This window comes from Habropoda laboriosa, unplaced genomic scaffold (assembly GCF_001263275.1).
Source record: "Habropoda laboriosa isolate 0110345459 unplaced genomic scaffold, ASM126327v1 scaffold106, whole genome shotgun sequence".
Taxonomy (NCBI): domain Eukaryota; kingdom Metazoa; phylum Arthropoda; class Insecta; order Hymenoptera; family Apidae; genus Habropoda; species Habropoda laboriosa.
The window spans coordinates 179,152-179,861 of NW_017100224.1; the positions used below are offsets into that span (position 1 = coordinate 179,152).

General features: G+C 29.6%; 1 protein-coding gene across 1 annotated transcript in view; it reads left to right on the top strand.

Moving 5' to 3' along the window:
* LOC108571057 (liprin-beta-1) overlaps window positions 1-710 on the top strand; it is a 12,143-nt gene that overhangs the window by 5,180 nt on the left and 6,253 nt on the right. The window contains exons 9-10 of the mRNA XM_017933026.1: window positions 121-282; window positions 406-537. Coding sequence (XP_017788515.1) covers window positions 121-282; window positions 406-537 — 294 coding nt within the window. The remainder of the gene's footprint in view (window positions 1-120; window positions 283-405; window positions 538-710) is intronic.

A 710-nucleotide genomic window follows, 5' to 3' on the forward strand; every position in this document is an offset into this window, starting at 1 on the left:
TTAAATTGTTAAATATTAAACTTTGTCTACTAAGTTGGATATTAAAATAATTAATTAATATTGATTGTGCTTTATTAAAAAAAATGATGTTTCAAATTATTATATTATTTACATTTACAGGAACGTTTGAGAAAATTGGAAAATGAACGGGGAGCACTACGTATGGAAGTATCAGTTTTATCAGAGCAGGTGGATGCACAATCCAATAAAATTCAAGAGTTGGAAAATATGCTTAGAGAGAAGAAAGATTCTCTCAGAAGAATGGAGGAGAGATTGCAGAAAGTAACTCCACTATATTATTTATGTACCAATTATATTTTGTGTATACTGTACACTGTTTTTTTAAATTGGATTCTATTTGTCATTTTTACTGTCTTTTTATGTCATTAATTTATATTTTTAAAGGAAGTACTTTCAAGAAGTGCTTTGGAAACGCAAAAATTAGAGCTTGTAAGTTCCTTATCAGAAATGAAGCTTAGAGAAGCAAGTTTAGAACATGAAAATCTTGCACTTCGTAGTACCAGTCCTGTATCAAATGTAAGTTGATACGATTTTATAAAATGATCTAAATTATATATACATATATACCGTACAGCTGGGTATTTGCGCGTGCGTGTATCTGTGTATGTTGCATGTTCAGGATGGGTCACCTGATATTATCCTCTTGATTTATGTTAATATTATTATGTGTAGAGAAAAATGGACTGTAC